At 44.2% G+C, this 16,147-nt stretch overlaps 1 protein-coding gene across 1 annotated transcript in view; it reads right to left on the bottom strand.

The window, feature by feature from the left end:
• Positions 1–16,147, bottom strand: part of TRPM2 (transient receptor potential cation channel subfamily M member 2) — a 1,329,765-nt gene that overhangs the window by 763,872 nt on the left and 549,746 nt on the right. The window contains exon 17 of the mRNA XM_069733764.1: positions 1,647–1,757. Coding sequence (XP_069589865.1) covers positions 1,647–1,757 — 111 coding nt within the window. The remainder of the gene's footprint in view (positions 1–1,646; positions 1,758–16,147) is intronic.

Here is a 16,147-nt window from a genome sequence, read left to right on the forward strand (position 1 = left end):
TCATTTGAGGGTATCCACATTAAAATTGGATGAAGGGTTTAGGAGTTTCAGCTCCTTAACATGTGCCACCCTGTTTTTAAAGGGACCAAAAGTAATTGGACAGATTCAATAATTTTAAATAAAACATTCATTTTTAGTGCTTGGTTGAAAACCCTTTGTTGGCAATGACTGCCTGAAGTGTTGAACTCATGGACATCACCAGATGCTGTGTTTCCTCCTTTTTGATGCTCTACCAGGCCTTCACTGTGGTGGTTTTCAGTTGCTGTTTGTTTGTGGGCCTTTCTGTCTGAAGTTTAGTCTATAACAAGTGAAATGCATGCTCAATTGGGTTGAGATCAGGTGACTGACTTGGCCATTCAAGAATATTCCACTTCTTTGCTTTAATAAACTCCTGGGTTGCTTTGGCTTTATGTTTTAGGTCATTGTCCATCTGTAGTATGAAATGACGACCAATCCGTTTTGCTGCATTTGGCTGGATCTGAGCACACAGTATATCTCTGAATACCTCAGAATTCATTCAGCTGCTTCTGTCCTGTGTCACATCATCAATAAACACTAGTGACCCAGTGCCACTGGCAGCCATGCATGCCCAAGCCATCACACTGCCTCCGCCGTGTTTTACAGATGATGTGGTATGCTTTGGATCATGAGCTGTGCCACGCCTTCACCATACTTTTCTCTTTCCATCATTCTGGTAGAGGTTGATCTTGGTTTCATCTGTCCAAAGAATGTTCTTCCAGAACTGTGCTGGCTTTTTTAGATATTTTTTAGCAAAGTCCAGTCTAGCCTTTTTATTCTTGATGCTTATGAGTGGCTTGCACCATGCAGTGAACCCTCTGTATTTACTTTCATGCAGTCTTCTCTTTATGGTAGATTTGGATATTGATACACCGACGTCCTGGAGAGTGTTGTTCACTTGGTTGGCTGTTGTGAAGGGGTTTCTCTTCACCATGGGGATTATTCTGTGATCATCCACCACTGTTGTCTTCCGTGGCTGCCCTAGTCTTTTTGCATTGATGAGTTCTCCAGTGCTTTCTTTCTTTCTCAGGATGTACCAAATTGTAGATTTTGCAACTCCTAATATTGTAGCAATTTCTCGGATAGGTTTTTTCTGTTTTTGCAGCTTAAGGATGGCTTGTTTCATCTGCATGGAGAGCTCCTTTGACCGCATGTTTACTTCACAGCAAAACCTTCCAAATGCAAGCACCACACCTCAAATCAACTCCAGGCCTTTTATCTGCTTAATTGAGAATGACATAACGAAGGGATTGCCCACACCTGTCCATGAAATAGCCTTGGAGTCAATTGTCCAATTACTTTTGGTCCCTTTAAAAACAGGGTGGCACATGTTAAGGAGCTGAAACTCCTAAACCCTTCATCCAATTTTAATGTGGATACCCTCAAATGAAAGCTGAAAATCTGAACTTCAACTGCATCTGAATTGTTTTGTTTAAAATTCATTGTGGTAATGTCTATAACCAAAATTAGAAAAATGTTGTCTCTGTCCAAATATATATGGACCTAACTGTACATATGTATAGAATTTCCAAGCCCATTACATTTTGAGTTTCTGTTTAGCCAACAGTTAAACAAGGTCCTATAGAAATTGTTGATGTTATCACAAGCTAACAAAAAAGAGATGTTACCTTGATGCTATTTTATTTTTCCTTGTTTCGGTAAGTGCTGGATCATCAAGAAATGCATCGGTGTTGTTTTCTTTTTTCATAACTTGAATGTGAATAACTTCCTCATCTTTCCTGAGAAAAAATTATATTATTACTGGTTTTAGGAAAAAAAATGAAAATAAGAAAGAAATAAGAAAACATTTTAGGTGTATTCTACAGCCAATGCCAATCTGCTGGATTTTTTATAATCAAATCTACTGTGATAGGTTAGATGTATACAGTAAATACTATGAACAGAAAGAATGCAGTAGTCAACCAATTGGTGAACTGATAACTGGAGACAATTATGGACCACATTTCTCCATAGTGGTGTGATGCTAGCTAAAATGATAATACTAGTCGACTTTATTGACATATTGTGGCAAATTTGGGACTGCAATTTGCCTTCTGTGATAAATTGGTGACAACATAGCTAACTCACATTAAAGGTAAGCTCCAACTGAGCATCTCCACATGAAAATCAACCACAAACTGCCTCCAGATGTTTGCAGTGCAAATCACTACCACCATTACTGGAAAAAAAGTAACATATCACTGTGGCAATGTGAAAGACTGTTCCACTGTCTTCTCTGTTAAGTCATTTACTAAATGTAGATATAGTACTGTGCAAAAGTATTAGGCAGGTGTGAAACAATTATGCAAAGTAACGATGCTTTTAAATAAAAGTGTTAATAGTTTAGTGAATGAGCAAAAGAGAAAACTAAATCAAATCAATATTCAGTTTGATCGCCCTTTGCCCTCAAAACAGCATCAAAACATTAATTCTTCTAGTTACACTGGCACACGGTTTTTGAAGAAACTCAGCAGAGAGGTTGTTCCAAACATCTTAGGGAACGAACCACAGGTATTCTGTGAATGCAGACTTGTGCAAGTCTTTGTGTCTTTTCATGTAATCTAAGACAGGCTTGATAATGTTGCGATCAGGGCTATGTGAGGGCCATATCATCATTTCCAGGACTCCTTGTTCTTCTTTAAGCTGATGATAAGTCTTAATGACAATGGATTGAGTTGGTGTCCTGGTGCAGGATGAATTTGGAGTCATACAGATGCCTCCCTGATGATATTGCAAAATGCGGAAGAATCTGTATTCCTCATTATTGAGGACCCCAAGAACTGGGCAATGTTAAGGAACATAGATGCAGTGATTGACCAAGAAAACTTGGGAAGATGAAATACATTATATTTAATTTCCTTTTACATGGGTAGATGTGCAGCAAATCAAGTTGGAAATTTGGTTAGGATTAATGGTGTTATCAATTCTGAGAAATATATATAGTTATTTACCCTTCAAGCAAAATAATCCAGGAGGCGTCTGTTTGGCTCCAAGTTTATTCTGCAGCTGGGCAATCACCTCAAACATACATTAAAATGTATCCTTAGTATAATAAATATTCTTAACATTACTTTTTTATTTCTTACTTTGCAGCAAGTTTTCCACACCTGATTTTGCATAGTACTCTATATACTAAATTGCCAGTCAGTAAGGCCTGCATAATGGCATGTGTGAGGAAGGTGATTTACTGTAACTTGCTGTTAGGTATCAAGTTCCCGCCTCTGCACAGGGGGAATCTCGAACCATCTCCGCTGCGGTCTCCCATTCTTCTCCAGCCACAGTTGAGCCTACTCAGCAGAGAAGTCGGTCCCAGCTTCTGGCTCAAGCTGATACTGTGCAACTGGTTACTGCTGCCTTTCCAGGCTCTGCTTTTGCAGCCAGCACTGATCAGCAATGAGCAGGTCTTTCTGGGACTAAGTCCTGCTTTTCCCATACTGAGCATGCCCATGGGATGACCTCCCATTGGAAGTCGGGGGTCACATGCTCAGGTCCTGTTGCGTCTCCTATTGGACCATCTGGAAGGTCCCATAGCACTTCTGCTATAAAAGGTTTGCATGGCCACTCGGCCATGCGCTAGTGTATACTTGAAAACATGTGTGTGTAGATGTGTGACTGTCGCTCATTAATCATCCCAATCAACAGTGCTATCTGCTCACTAAGCACACATTGCAGTGCCCATCTCTACGGCACCATGCGCCATCTGTGCGCTCTCCTGACAACCGTCAGTATAGGGTGGGAATTCCCGCTTGAACTGAGCATCTGACTCGGTGCGTCCTCAGGCGCGGGCTCAAAAGCCACCGAAGGTCAGAGCCAGTTCAATCACCAGATTAGTGGGGGTGATTCTTAGGGATCCCACTAGTGTCTTGTAGCTGCCCCTTGTGACTGCTAACAGGGTGCAGCGTATTGTGCGACTCTGTGAAGCAACAGAGCTCACTACCATTTCACACGGGGTGAAGTCTAACCCATGTGTGAGCTAAGTTTCCATCCACCATTACCTAGCAGCAGGTACCATCTCTGTACAGTGGACCCCGGGCCGCGAACGCACATCGTATTAATTCCTTTATTATTTGGTGCGTTCCGCTAGCCCTAACACTTGTATCTTGAGATGTGTGTAGTTATTTAGAGATAGAACTGAAGTGTCTTAGCCATGAAATTGAATAGTTTGCTGAACATGTTGCAGCCTGTCACTAAGTCAATAAATTCTGAATATATTGTCAACCTTTGTCAACCTCTAATGGGGCTGTCCACTACTCAAAACTACTTAAATTATCTAATTCACAAAGTAAAATAAAAACATGCCAGCTCTGTTCCAGCAATGTCAGTGTCTGGTCTCCCGAGGCTCGCTTGACATTGTTATGCCATGTGAGCCCGGCAGCCAGTTAGAGGCCACTATGAAGCTTCTACTCTTATTTCCTACAGAAAAATCTCAGACCTCTATGGGAGGTGTGAACGCGGCAGGCCATTAACAACTGCTGAGTTATTGTCACAACAATGGCACACAAGCCTCAGGAGACCTGGTGCTGATATGGCAGCTGAATATAAGGTGTTTATAAATTGCAATGGGGATTGTATTGTTTAAGAAGTTGTGGACAATCCCTGAAAGAAATTAATTTGAATGGGTGTAAGGCTCATGTGTGCCAAAATTGAGTAGCTAGGAACTAGTTTCATATGTATTACAATGGCTAACATGGGTCTAAATAGGCACCAGGGATGAATTTGCCATGCAGGTGAATACAGTTAGGTCCATATATATTTGGACAGAGATAACATTTTTCTAATTTTGGTTATAGATATTACCACAATTAATTTTAAACAAAACAATTCCGATGCAGTTGAAGTTCAGACTTTCAGCTTTCATTTGAGGGTATCCACATTAATATTGGATAAAGGGTTTAGGAGTTTCAGCTCCTTAACATGTGCCACCCTGCTTTTTAACGGACTAAAAGTAATTGGACAGATTCAATAATTTTAAAGAAAATGTTAATTTTTAGTGCTTGGTTGAAAACCCTTTGTTGGCAATGACTGCCTGAAGTCTTGAACTCATGGACATCACCAGACGCTGTGTTTCCTCCTTTTTGATGCTCTGCCAGGCCTTCACTGCTGTGGTTTTCAGTTGCTGTTTGTTTGTCGGCCTTTCTGTCTGAAGTTTAGTCTTTAACAAGTGAAATGCATGCTCAATTGGGTTGAGATCAGGTGACTGACTGGGCCATTCAAGAATATTCCACTTCTTTGCTTTAATAAACTCCTGGGTTGCTTTGGCTTTATGTTTTGGGTCATTGTCCATCTGTAGTATGAAACGATGACCAATCAGTTTGGCTGCATTGGGCTGGATCTGAGCACACACTATGTCTCTGAATACCTCAGAATTCATTCGGCTGCTTCTGTCCTGTATCACATCATCAATAAACACTAGTGACACAGTGACACTGGCAGCCATGCATGCCCAAGCCATCACACTGCCTCCGCCGTGTTTTACATATGATGTGGTATGCTTTGCATCATGAGCTGTACCAAGCCTTTGCCATACTTTTCTCTTTCCATCATTCTGGTAGAGGTTGATCTTGGTTTCATCTGTCCAAAGAATGTTCTTCCAGAACTGTGCTGGCTGTTTTCAGATGTTTTTTAGCAAAGTCCAGTCTAGCCTTTTTATTCTTGATGCTTGAGTGGCTTGCACCGTGCAGTGAACCCTCTGTATTTACTTTCATGCAGTCTTCTCTTTATGGTAGATTTGGATATTGATACGCCTACCTCCTGGAGAATGTTGTTCACTTGGTTGGCTGTTGTGAAGGGGTTTCTCTTCACCATGGAGATTATTCTGCGATCATCCACCACTGTTGTCTTCCGTGGGAGCCCAGGTTTTTTGCAATGATGAGTTCACCAGTGCTTTCTTTATTCTCAGGATGTACTAAACTGTAGATTTTGCCACTCCTAATATTGTAGCAATTTCTTGGATGGGTTTTTTTCTGTTTTCACAGCTTAAGGATGGCTTGTTTCACAAGCTCCTTTGACCGCATGTTTACTTCACAGCAAAACCTTCCAAATGCAAGCACCACACCTCAAATCAACTCCAGGCCTTTTATCTGCTTAATTGAGAATGACATAACAAAGGGATTGCCCACACCTGTCCATGAAATAGCCTTGCAGTCAATTGTCCAATTACTTTGGTCCCTTTAAAAACAGGGTGGCACATGTTAAGGAGCTGAAACTCCTAAACCCTTCATCCAATTTTAATGTGGATACCCTCAAATGAAAGCTGAAAGTCTGAACTTCAACTGCATCTGAATTGTTTTGTTTAAAATTCATTGTGGTAATGTCTATACCCAAAATTAGAAAAATGTTGTCTCTGTCCAAATATATATGGACCTAACTGTATCTATGGATGCCTAGATTCATTCAAGTAAGGAACAAAGTGGTGTTGTGTGTAGAAGGTGTATGAATGAGTGTTTGAAAATAGATCCTTGTCTGGTTAATTATTGTTTTCAATATTTCTGTAGCAAACTTTGTAAATATTGTGTGCATTGAAATTACAGTACTAAGTTTACTGTATGAATTTTAAGAATTGAAGTAAAATATGTTCAACTAAAGGGAAGATTCAGAATATGAACGCACAGAGTGAAGTTTGCTTAAAAAATCCATATCCTGGAAAATATGCGTTTTTGGAAAAATCAAGTTGAATTCAATTCAACTCAAATAAATGTGGCCATTATTAGTCCCAACGATAGAAATCTGGAAGGACAATAAGTGCAATATGATCCGGATAAAATGTGAAGAATGTGGACAAATGGTACTCACCTGAGTTGTGTGATCACAACCACTATAAAGGCTTAATACAGCTGCAGACCCAAAACTTGGAGAAATATTAAAATACTGCAGTAGAATGGGTTACCGTATTTTTCGGACAATAAGACGCACTTTTTTTCCCAAAATTTTTTTTGGGGAAATGGGGTGTGTCTTATAGTCGAAATATACTAAGAAATGTTGCGGCAACGGTGCTTTGTGCAGTAGTGCTCTGTGCTGTTCTGGGGTGGCAGCAGCACTCTGTGCTGGGGTGGCGGTGGTGCTCTGTGCTGCAAGGAGGTTCTGTCGGCATTTATTCAAAGCCCAGAAGCCCCCACAGTTCCATTGCTGCAATGCAGTGGTCTCCAGGAAAATGGCCGCTGGGGGAAAAGCATGCTCAGATTGAGATCTCGGCAACGAGATCTCATCTCAAGAGCTCAGGACGAGATCTCGCTGCCGAGATCTCAATGTGAGCATTTGCCACCCCCAGCGGACATTTTACCGCAGGCCACCGCATCGCAACAATGGAGCTGCGGGGGCCTCTGGGCTTTATCAAAATGCCGGATGAGCACTACCAAGGCAGCACAGAGCTCCACTGCCCCAGCACAGAGCACCATTGCCACCCCAGTATAGAGCATTGTTGCCGCACCAGCCTGGGATGGGATTTCCCAAAGACCACCGCACCACAGGTGACCAACAAACAACCCCTGTGACCACTCCTGCACCTGTGCCTATCCCTATCATGGCATGACTAAGACCTGATGGTCGAAACGCGTCGGCGTTGACCACCTGGGACCCCCATCCTTTTTTTTTTTTTTTTGCAAATGTTTGCATTTTAAAGTGTTTTCAATAAATTGACTTTTTAGAAGATCCATGCTGGAGATTATTTTTTCTTTTTCATTGCTGGCTCTGGACTACGCCCTTGACCAAGGCGGCTCCGTGCATGGACATCATTGCACTGTTGAGGGATTGGTGAGCTGACTTATTTTCTTCCCATTTTTTTCCTTTTTCCCTATTTTTGTATCCCCCCTGTTAAGCTGAATTCAGACTGTAAGATGGACCCCCATTTGACACATAATTTTTTTCCCTATTTTCCGTTTGAAAATTTGGGGTGTGTCTTATGGTCCAAAAAATACGGTATATCTGTTATGCCAGTGAATAAGGATTGTAAGGAGTTGGAAATCCACAAATGTACCATATATACTCGAGTATAAGCCGAGATTTTCAGCCCACTTTTTTGGGCTGAAAGTCCCCCTCTCGGCTTATACTCGAGTCATACCCAGGGGTCGGCAGGGGAGGCAGAGCGGGAGCTGTCTAATTATACTCACCTGCTCCTGGCGCGGTCCCTGCAGGTCCCTGGCTCCCCAGCTTGTTCCTGTAGTGAGCGGTCACATGGTACCACTCATTACAGTAATGAATATGCGGCTCCACCTCCCATAGGGGTGGAGCCGTATATTCATTACTGTAATGAGCGGTAACGGTGACCGCTCAGTACAGGAAGAAAATGCGGCGCCGGGGAACAGATGTGCAGCGACGGCGCCAGGAGCAGGTAAGTATGACGGGGCAGTAAGCGATATTCATCTTTACCTTGTTCTACCATCGGCGCCGCTGTGTCTTCCGCAGTGACGCTCAAGTCAGAGGGCGCGGTGATGCGATTAGTGTGCACCACCCTCTTCCTGAACATGAGTGCAGAAGATGGGAAGACACAGCGGCGGTCAGTGGTGGAACGGGAAAGGTGAGTATAGCAAGTGCCGGGGGCTGGAGAGGTGAGTATGTCATTTTTTTAATCGCAGCAACAGCATATGGGGCAAATATCTGTATGGAGCATCTTATGTGGCCATGTGCAGCATCATATGGGGGCAAATATCTCTATGGGGCATCTTATATGGCCATGTGCAGCATGATATGGGGGCAAATATCTATATGGGGCATCTTATGTGGCTATGTGCAGCATGATATGGGGGCAAATATCTGTATGGGGCATCTGTATGGGGCCATGTGCAGCATTATATGGGGGCAGATATCTGTATAAAGCATCTTATGTGGCCATATGCAGCATTATATGGGGGCAACTATCTGTATGCAGCATCTTATGTGGCCATGTGCAGCATTATATGGGGGCAAGTATCTGTATGGAGCATCTTATGTGGCCATGTGCAGCATTATATGGGGGCAAGTATCTGTATGGAGCATTTTATGGGGCCATGTGCATCATTATATGGGGGCAAATATCTGTATGGAGCATTTTATGGGGCCATGTGCAGCATTATATGGGGGCAAATATCTGTATGGAGCATCTTATGGGGCCATGTGTAGTATTATATGAGGGCAAGAATCTGTATGGAGCATCTTATGGGGCCATAATCCACATTTCTGAAGCATTATACAGGGCAAATATCTGTATGGAGCATCTTATGTGGCCATGTGCAGCATTATATGGGAGGAGATATCTGTATGGAGCATCTTATGTGGCCATGTGCAGCATTATATGGGGGCAAGTATCTGTATGGAGCATCTTATAGGGCCATGTGCAGCATTATATGGGGGCAAGTATCTGTATGGAGCATCTTATGTGGCCATGTGCAGCATTGTATGGGGGCAAGTATCTGTATGGAGCATCTTATGGGGCCATGTGCAGCATGATGTGGGGGCAAATATCTGTATGGGGCATCTTATGTGGCCATGTGCAGCATGATATGGGAGCAAATATCTGTATGGGGCATCTTATGTGGCCATGTGCAGCATGATATGGGGGCATATATCTGTATGGGGCATCTATGTGGCCATGTACAGCATGATATGGGGGCAAATATCTGTATGGGGCATCTGTATGGGGCCATGTGCAGCATTATATGGGGGAAAATATCTGTATGGGGCATCTTATGGGGCCATAATCCACATTTGTGGAGCATTATATGGGGCAAATATCTGTATGGAGCATCTTATGTGGCCATGTGCAGCATTATATGCGGGCAAATATCTGTATGGAGCATCTTATGTTGCCATATGCAGCATTATATGGGGGCAAGTATCTGTATGCAGCATCTTATGTGGCCATGTGCACCATTATATGGGGGCAAGTATCTGTATGGAGCATCTTATGTGGCCATGTGCAGCATTATATGGGGGCAAGTATCTGTATGGAGCATCTTATGTGGCCATGTGCAGCATTATATGGGGCAAATATCTGTATGGAGCATCTTATGTGGCCATGTGCAGCGTTATATGGGGGCAAATATCTGTATGGAGCATCTTATGTGGCCATGTGCAGCATTATATGGGGGCAAATATCTGTATGGAGCATCTTATGTGGCCATGTGCAGCGTTATATGGGGGCAAATATCTGTATGAAGCATCTTATGTGGCCATGTGCAGCATTATATGGGGGCAAGTATCTGTATGGAGCATCTTATGGGGCCATGTGCAGCATTATATGGGGGCAAGTATCTGTGTGGAGCATCTTATGTGACCATGTGCAGCATTATATGGGGGCAAGTATCAGTATGGAACATCTTATTGGGTCATGTGCAGCATTATATGGGGCAAGTATCTTTATGGAGCATCTTATGTGGTCATGTGCAGCATTATATGGGGGCAAATATCTGTATGGAGCATCTTATGTGGCCATGTGCAGCGTTATATGGGGCAAATATCTGTATGGAGCATCTTATGGGGCCATGTGCAGCATTATATGGGGGCAAGTATCTGTATGGAGCATCTTATGGGGCCATGTGCAGCATTATATGGGGCAATTATCTGTATGGAGCATCTTATGGGGTCATAATCAACATTTGTGCAGCATTATATGGGGCATATTTTAATATGCAGCATCTTACTGGGCCATAATGAACTGTATGGAACTTTATATGGGGCTCCTGATTCAATATGGATATTCATAAACACTTAAAATACTGATGTCTCAATTAATTTTACTTTTATTGGTATCTATATTTATTTTAGAAATTTACCAGTAGCTGCTGCATTTTCTACCCTAAGTTTTCCCAGGATTTTGTGGCAAAATTATGGGGGTCGGCTTATACTCGAGTACATACGGTAGTTTATTATTCTAGGTGTTTCAAAGTGTCAGGACTAGGGTTGAGCGAAACGGATCGGACAAATTCAAAAATCGCTGACTTTCGGCAAAGTCGGGTTCGTGAAACCCGACTCAATCCTATTGTGGGATCGGCCATGAGGTCGTCGATCTTCACGCCAAAGTCACGTTTCGTATGACGTTTGCAGCGCCATTTTTCAGTCAATGAAGGAGGACGCAGAGTGTGGGCATCGTGATGACATAGGTCTCGGGTCCCACCATCTTAGAGAAGGGCATGACAGTGATTGGCTTGCTTTCTTGCTTTATAGCATCACAGGGGCTATAAAGGGGCGTGCACGCCGACCGCCATCTTACTTCTGCCGATCGTAGCATAGGGAGACGTTGCTGCAGCTTCATCAGAAGAAGGGATATAGTTAGGGAGGGAAGATTAAACCCCAAAACTGGTTGTGCTGTAGCGATTTCCACTGTCCAACACCACCTTTTCTTTGCACGGACAGTGGAGTTTATAATTTTGTGCATCAGCTCTGTAGCTTATTAGGCTGCCTTATAAGGCTCCCTGATAGCTGCATTGCTGTTTGTACGTCGCTGTGCAAACCAACTGCTTTTTTAAAAGCAAAAATCCTATTGCTCCTTTCTGCACAGTTCTCTTGTTTCTTTGTCCACACTTTTGTGTGCAGCAGTCCTTTTATTGCTGCTATACTTGTCCTGAGATCACTGTTGGGAGATTGAAATTGTACTACAGTCCTTGTATTTTTTTCATATATCTTCCAGCCACTTTCTGCCACTTACATTGTGTAGTGTTATACACTGGGCCTGAGTTTTGGTGCAGACTCCCCCCCCAAAAATGGATATTTAAATTGTCACTAAGTGGATCTACGTCAGTTATGTTAGTTTGTCGTGTATTTTCCAGTCACGTTCTGCCACTTACATTGTGTAGTGTTATACACTGGGCCTGAGTTTTGGTTCAGTCCCCCCCCCCCAAAAAAAAAGGGAGATTTAAATTCTCAACAAGTTTATATACACCTTCTACCTTGTTTTACAGTACCATATAACGGTTGCTATTTTGGTTAGATTTTCCCAAAAATGAAGAAATCTGGTGGAAGAGGCCATGGGCAGTCGTTGCCAGCTGGTACTGATGGTGGTGGTGGTGGTGGAGCATCTGGTGGTAGTGGGAAAAGCAAAATAGCACCAAAGGCTCGAGGTGTTGAGCCAGCATCATCGTCTAGCTACACAAGGCCTCGAAGGCTCCCTTATCTGGGAGTAGGAAAACAGCTTTTAAAGGGACTATGTCACCTGAATTTGGAGGGAACAATCTTCAGCCATAGGGGCGGGGTTTTCAGGTGTTTGATTCACCCTTTCCTTACCTGCTGGCTGCATGCTGGCTGCAATATTGGATTGAAGTTCATTCTCTGTCCTCCATAGTACACACCTGCGCAAGGCAAGATTGCTTTGTACAGGCATGTACTACGGGGGACAGAGAATGAACTTCAATCCAATATTGCAGCCAGCATGCAGCCAGCGGGTAAGGAAAGGGTGAATAAAACACCCGAAAACCCCGCCGCTATGGCTGAAGATTGTTCCCTCCAAATTCAGGTGACAGAGTCCCTTTAAAGCCGGAGCAGCAGGAAAAAGTTTTGGCTTTCCTTCCTGACTCAGCCTCTAGCTCTTTCGCCTCCTCTTCAGAAAGTTCGAAATATAAAAGCAGCGAGTCGTCAGTGGATGCTCCCGGTCAGGAACAAGTCGCTTCCTTGTGTCCTTCACCCAAACCAAAAGTGAAGGATGCGGCAGGCGACACTACAGTTTACTCCACGGAGCTCTCTACACATACCGTGCCTGGGTTAGAAAGGGAAATTGTTAACAGCCCATTACAAGATGAATCGGACATGGAGTGCACTGATGCACAGCCACAGCTAGATTATTATGCTGTTCCATTGACTCAGATCACTACATTGCCCTCGCAGTGTACTGAGCCAGAATCTGACCCTGATGAGACTATGGTGCCCCATCCCAAGCGCTGTGGCACCTAACACGGTGACACAGAGGAAGGTGCACATGACATTGAAGAGGAGGTGATAGATGACCCAGTTGTTGACCCTGCTTGGCAGCCATTGGGGGAAGAGGGTGCCGCTGCCAGTAGCTCAGAAGCGGAGGATGATGATCCGCAGCAGCCATATACATCGCAACAGCTTTCATCTGGCAGGCCCGTATCTGGCCAAAAATGTTTGTCAAAAACAAAAACAGTTTTAGGACAGCGTGGCCATCCGGTGAAAGTAGCACAGCGTGCAATGCCTGAAAAGGTGTTCCATAGTAGAAAGAGTGTAGTGCGGCAATTTTTTAACCCCTTACCGGCATCGGACGTACTATACCGTCCGATGCCGGCTCCCCTTCTTTGATGCAGGGCTCCGCGGTGAGCCCGCACCAAAGCCGGGACATGTCAGCTGTTTTGAACAGCTGACATGTGCCCGTAATAGGCGCGGGCAGAATCGCGATCTGCCCGCACCTATTAACTAGTTAAATGCCGCTGTCAAACGCAGACAGCGGCATTTAACTACCGCTTCCGGCCGGGCGGCCGGAAATGACGTCATCGCCGACCCCCGTCACATGTCCGGGGGTCGGCGATGCGTCTCCATTGTAGCCATAGAGGTCCTTGAGACCTCTATGGTTACTGATTGCCCGTCGCTGTGAGCGCCACCCTGTGGTCGGCGCTCACAGCACACGTGCAATTCTGCTACATAGCAGCGATCAGCAGATCGCTGCTATGTAGCAGAGGCGATCGTGCTGTCCCTGCTTCTAGCCTCCCATGGAGGCTATTGAAGCATGGCAAAAGTAAAAAAAAAAAGTTTAAAAAAATGTGAAAAAAATAAAAAAAACAAAAGTTTAAATCACCCCCCTTTCGCCCCAATCAAAATAAATCAATAAAAAATATATCAAATCTACGCATATTTGGTATCGCCGCGCTCAGAATTGCCCGATCTATCAAATAAAAAAAAGTATTAACCTGATCGCTAAACAGCGTAGCGGGAAAAAAACTCGAAACGCCAGAATTACGTTTTTTTGGTCGCCGCGACATTGCATTAAAATGCAATAACAGGCGATCAAAAGAACGTATCTGCACCGAAATGCTATCATTAAAAACGTCATCTCGGCACGCAAAAAATAAGCCCTCAACCGACCCCAGATCACGAAAAATGGAGACGCTACGAGTATCGGAAAATGGCGCAATTTTTTTTTTTTTTTTTTTTAGCAAAGTTTGGAATTTTTTTTCACCACTTAGATAAAAAATAACCTAGTCATGTTTGGTGTCTATGAACTCGTAATGACCTGGAGAATCATAATGGCAGGTCATTTTTAGCATTTAGTGAACCTAGCAAAAAAGCCAAACAAAAAACCAATGTGGGATTGCACTTTTTTTGCAATTTCACCGCACTTGGAATTTTTTTCCCGTTTTCTAGTACACGACATGCTAAAACCAATGATGTCGTTCAAAAGTACAACTCGTCCCGCAAAAAATAAGCCCTCACATGGCCAAATTGACGGAAAAATAAAAAAGTTATGGCTCTGGGAAGGAGGGGAGCGAAAAACGAACACGGAAAAACGAAAAATCCCCTGGTCATGAAGGGGTTAACCAAGATCTGAATGATCAGTGCAAAGTTATCTGTAAGAAATGCTCAAAGACCTTTGGCAGAGGGAAGAATCTCCAAAATTTAAATACAACGTGCATGCTTAGACATTTAACCAGCATGCACTTGCAAGAATAGACTAACTACCAAACATCCTGTGCCGTTGGTGCACCTGTTCAGAATGAAGGTAGTCAGCAACGCTACATTGCTTCCCTCACTGTAAGCTCACCGGTTAGGACACCACCAGCAGCAAATGTGGAGGTATCGTCGCAAGGCCAAAGCAGTCAGGGAATCAAAAGGTTCTTGGTAGGAAACACTGTAAGAAGGCCAACATCAAGAATACCGTCACCAACCCTCTCTCAATCTGCCATGTCCATCACCACCCCCGCTAGTTCCACCATATGCAGCTTTCCAGTCCAGCTCACCCTACAAGAGACTCTCGTTAGGAAAAGAAAGTACTCATCCTCTCATCTGCATATACACAGGGTTTGAACGCCCACATTGCTAGACTAATCTCGTTAGAGATGATGCCCTACCGGTTAGTTGAAAGTGAAGCTTTAAAATCCCTGATGGCCTACGCAGTACCACGCTATGACTTACCCAGTCGACACTTGTTTGCGAGAAAAGCCATCCCAGCCCTCCACCAGCATGTCAAAGACCGCATTGTCCATGCACTGAGGCAATCAGTCAGTAGAAAGGTGCACCTCACAACAGATGCATGGACCAGTAGGCATGGCCAGGGACGTTACGTGTCCATCACGGCACACTGGGTTAATGTGGTGGATGCAGGGTCCACAGGGGACAGCCATAGTGGGACAGTTCTGCCTAGCCCATGGTCTAGGAAACAGTTGGCTGTAGGTGTTCGCTACCCCTCCTCCTCCTCCTCCTCCAGAAGCGAAAACTCGTCCACAGAGCACAGTCGCACGACCACTCCATCCGCAGCTGCCAGTGTTGCACATGACGTGTCCCATTATCGAACAGCTAGTGGTAAGCGTCAGTACTGGCCGAGTACTTGCAGCAAGAAACTCAGTCATGGCTGGGCAGTGTACATCTTGAGGCAGGCAAGGTAGTCAATGATAACGGAAGGAATTTTATGGCTGCCATTGCCCTTTCAGAACTGAAACACATACCTTGCCTGGCTCACACCTTGAGCCGGGTGGTGCAGTGCTTCCTGAAAAATTATCCGGGGATACCAGCCCTGCTCCTAAAGGTGCGAAGTCTTTGCTCGCACATCCGCTGGTCGCCCGTACACTCCAGCCGTATGCTGAACCATCAGCGATCGCTGAATCTTCCCCAGCACCGCCTAATAACCGACATTGCAACAAGGTGGAACTCCACACTGCACATGCTTCAGAGGCTGTGCGAACAGAGGCATGCTGTTATGTATTTGTGGGAGGATACACATACACGGGTGTTATGATTCGGTGACCTTAGAGCAGCATGAAAACTTTCACTGGAGTAGGTGGTCACTATACTAACCGCAATCCTGATCCTAATACTGCAACTAGAAGTAGCCGTGGAGTGTACCTAACAATCCTAGACACCTCGTCACAGCCGGAGGACTAAATACCCCTAAAGATGGAAATAGGAATACTATCTTGCCTCAGGGCAGAACCCCAAAGGACAGACAGCCCCCCACAAATATTGGCGGTGAGTCAGAGAGGAAAAACATACACAGGCA

This window comes from Ranitomeya imitator, chromosome 7 (assembly GCF_032444005.1).
Source record: "Ranitomeya imitator isolate aRanImi1 chromosome 7, aRanImi1.pri, whole genome shotgun sequence".
Taxonomy (NCBI): Eukaryota; Metazoa; Chordata; class Amphibia; order Anura; family Dendrobatidae; genus Ranitomeya; species Ranitomeya imitator.